At 46.2% G+C, this 3,592-nt stretch overlaps 1 protein-coding gene across 1 annotated transcript; it reads left to right on the top strand.

The window, feature by feature from the left end:
* The first annotated feature begins 1,077 nt into the window (after positions 1-1,077).
* Positions 1,078-2,052, top strand: LOC121165945 (vomeronasal type-1 receptor 48-like). Its single transcript, XM_040994965.1, has one exon. It carries the CDS (start codon positions 1,096-1,098, stop codon positions 2,050-2,052), a length of 957 nt encoding a protein of 318 aa, XP_040850899.1. The 5' UTR covers positions 1,078-1,095.
* Positions 2,053-3,592: the final 1,540 nt, after the last annotated feature.

Consider the following 3,592-nt stretch of genomic DNA (forward strand, 5'->3'; position numbering starts at 1 on the left):
TTACAACTTCTGGAGTCTATGGAAATACTGATCTCCAGAGACAGGGATGAAAGCTTGGATTCCTATGGGGATCCATTTGAGGGGGAATTCATTGGTTGGTCATCTGTTCTGTATTTAAGTCTTAACACAGGATGATCCTGAAACTGCTCCTTCCACATTCTACATTGCACATGCATGATTTTAAATGAGAAGATGTTCCTGCTAAGAGTTGATAACTGGGCTCTGCTCACAAAAGTACTGCTTCGACATGCTTCATGACATCCAGGTAAGACATGTAGCTATCTTTTGGAATTAAATGGAAAAACTTAAAATTGTATCAGAGTTCTCTAATCTAATATTGCCAAAATGTTCTGCTATTCTTGAATTTTTCTGACCCTCTCTCCTTTAGCAGAAACAGTGTTGATCAATTACTAAAGAGTTATATTAAGGGCCCTACATCACATACATGAGGACCTGGATAAGAGAAATATTTCCAAGATGACAGTTCTAGGTCACCACTATGTTTCAGATCGACTTCTATGTTTGGTATGTACACTTCAACTGTTGCTCCATTGATGCATTAGTAACACATGGCGTGTGTCCCCTCCATCAATTCACACTGAGAATGTTGGCAATGATGTGGAGTGAAACAGGGCATTTCTAGAAACCAGGGCCTCCATCTGGGTCTGACCCCGGATTTCAGTGATCCAAACACATGAGCCACCACTTACTGCCACATTTTCAGGAAGATGGAATAGAGAGTAGAGTTCTAGGCACGCTGATATGGGATGCAGGTATCCCAAGAGGTCTAGCTTAACAGCTACTCCAAACACCTGACCTTGTAGTAATGGCAATATTTAGTGCAGAGGGAAGATGATCAAGTGTGGAGTCCAACAATGCTGCACATAATGCAGCCATGACAAAGCAGAGGTGGCCTCAGGGCTGTGAGGCACGTTTGTGTGTCAAATGCCAGGAAGGATGCTCAGGTACTGATCCCCACATTTTACTGAAGACAGCAATGTTACCGGAGACAGATGAAGGTACTAACACTTGTGATGAAAAAATATTTCTCATTTTCTCCTCAGACACACACTAAATGTTTCTTTCACTTTCCCTATGGATAAAAATAACATATTCCAAACCATTGACATGAGATACACCTACTACACTGAAGTCAGCATTGGGATCTTAGCCAATGCCTTCCTTCTTCTCTTCCACATCTTCACATTCTTTCTCCAACACAGACCCAAGCCCACAGACCTGCCTATTGGTCTCTTGGCCCTCATCCACCTGATGATGCTATCTGTGGGGATCAAGGCTCGGGGAATGTTTGAATCTCAGGGTATCTGGAATGACTTCATGTGTAAAACAATCTTCTACTCCTACCGGACACTGCGAGGCCTCTCCTTGTGCACCACCTGCCTGCTCAGTGTCCTCCAGGCCATCACCCTCAGCCCCAGGAGCTCCTGGTTGGCCAAGTTCAAACAGACCTCCACACATCACAACCTGTGTTCTCTTCTCATCCTGTGTTTCTTCTATATGTCCATTAGCAGTCACCTCCTCACCACCATCATTGCCACTCCCAATTTCACCTCAGAAAGTCTAATGTATGTCACTGATTACTGCTCTGTCAGGCCCATGAGCTATTCCCTAAGACAAACAGTTTCCGCGTTGGTGTCCATGAGAGATGTCTTCCTCACAGGGCTCATGGCCCTCGCCAGTGCCTACATGCTGACCCTCCTGTGCAGGCACAGGAGGCAGTCCCGGCACCTTCATGGCACCAGCCCTTCTCCAAGAGCCTCCCCAGAGCTGAGGGCCACCCGCACCATCCTGTTGCTCCTGTGCTTCTTCATGGTCATGTCCATTCTCGACTGCTTTATCTCCTCCTCAAGAGTCCTTTTGAACAACAGCCAAATTCTTTACAGTGTCCACACTATCGTGGCCTACAGCTATGCCACCATGAGTCCTTTGGTGTTCATCAGTACTGAAAAACGTATAATTACCTTTTGGAAAACCAACTGGGGAGGTGGGAGTCAGTGTTTCATTGTTCTCACAGATAGGGTCTCTGAATGAGCCACTGCACTGGCTTCATGATGTTCTATTGTAACATCCAGTGTATGCTGTCTGGGGTAAGAATACTATGGAGTTAAGCTTGACACCTGGATTTATTTGTTTCGATGCATGCACATAACAAGTCATAATAGATGATGGGACTATGTACTTGTGCAAGCTGACATAAGAGAACTTTATGTGTGAGTGGCTCCTCAAGACAGAGTTGTGAGTTTGATCTCACTGGTCTCTGCATGGTGTGATTCACATAGTCACAGATGTAGTAAAGTTCAAAGTACTAAGAATTCAATAGTGATCTGTACATTGCCTGACTAGGTATCCAATCAGGTATTATCATAAATTCCCATATTATCCAGCAATTCTACTTCTCAGAATCTGCTCCCAAACCTAGTTCTCTCGTGAGCTGGTTATTGTCATGGCCCAGCCTAACATGGTCCACCCCTGCCCCAACACTCTCTGTTGAGTACTGATGTCAAGCCCTGACAGGCAGCCCTGCTCCCGGCCATAGCTTTTGAGTGCATTGTTAGACGGTGGTTGATATCAACAATCCCAGCTGAGGGCTCCCACATGGGTGATATATTGGTTTGGCCCTAAAAGGTCCTCTATTTCCCTCCTCCAAGTCACCTGGTCTCAATCCCCTCATTAACTGCAAGTGCAGTATCCAGGTTGGTGTACGTTCCTCAGAAGCCACTCTCACCTATTACATTCTCGCTTATCAGTGCTCCTTCCTACACATCTCCAGATCCACTTTCCTGAGCAATCCACAGGCCCTCTGCCCAGTCCTCTGGCAGTGTGCTATGCCAGCCTGGTGCCCTGCCTGTCTACCCAGGACCCACACACACTTGTGCCAGACCCTGTCTGCTGGCATAATGGCAGATATACAGATATGAGCACAAACAGAAAGATCTACCACCTGCTGGTTCACTCCCCAAGTGGCCACAACAGTCAGAGTTGGGCTGATCCACAGTCGGAGCCAGGAACTTCCTCCAGGTCTCCCATGTTGGTACAGGATCTCAAGGCTTTGGGCAATCCTCAGTTGCTTTCCCAGGCCACAAGCAGGGAGCTGGATGGGAAACAGGACCATCCCAAAGCTGCAGCATACACATTCTTTTCATCAGTGCATGGAACATCACCCAGGATAAACTAAATACTAGTTTAAAAAAAATCTCAACACATTCAAAAAGATTAAATAATTCCATGTGTCTTTATTAACCATAGTGGTACTAACATGGAAATGAACAAATGAAATTCTAAGAAATGCACACACACACAGAGACTGAACAACATGTTTCTGAATGAACACTAGGTTTTGAAAATAGCAAAAGCAGGGCCCAATGCAGTAGCCCAACAGCTAAAGTTCTCGCATTGTACATGCCGAAATCCCGTATGGGTGCTGATTCATGTTCTAGCAGCTCTACTTCCCATCCAGCTCCCTGCTTGTGGCCTGGGAAAGCAGTCAAGGACAGCCCTAAGCCTTGGGATTCTGCACCCTCATGGGAGATCTGGAGGAGGCTCCTGGCTCCTGGCTCCTGATCGGCTCAGC

Source organism: Ochotona curzoniae, unplaced genomic scaffold (genome assembly GCF_017591425.1).
Source record: "Ochotona curzoniae isolate NIBS_2020 unplaced genomic scaffold, NIBS_Ocur_1.0 contig_908, whole genome shotgun sequence".
Lineage (NCBI taxonomy): Eukaryota > Metazoa > Chordata > Mammalia > Lagomorpha > Ochotonidae > Ochotona > Ochotona curzoniae.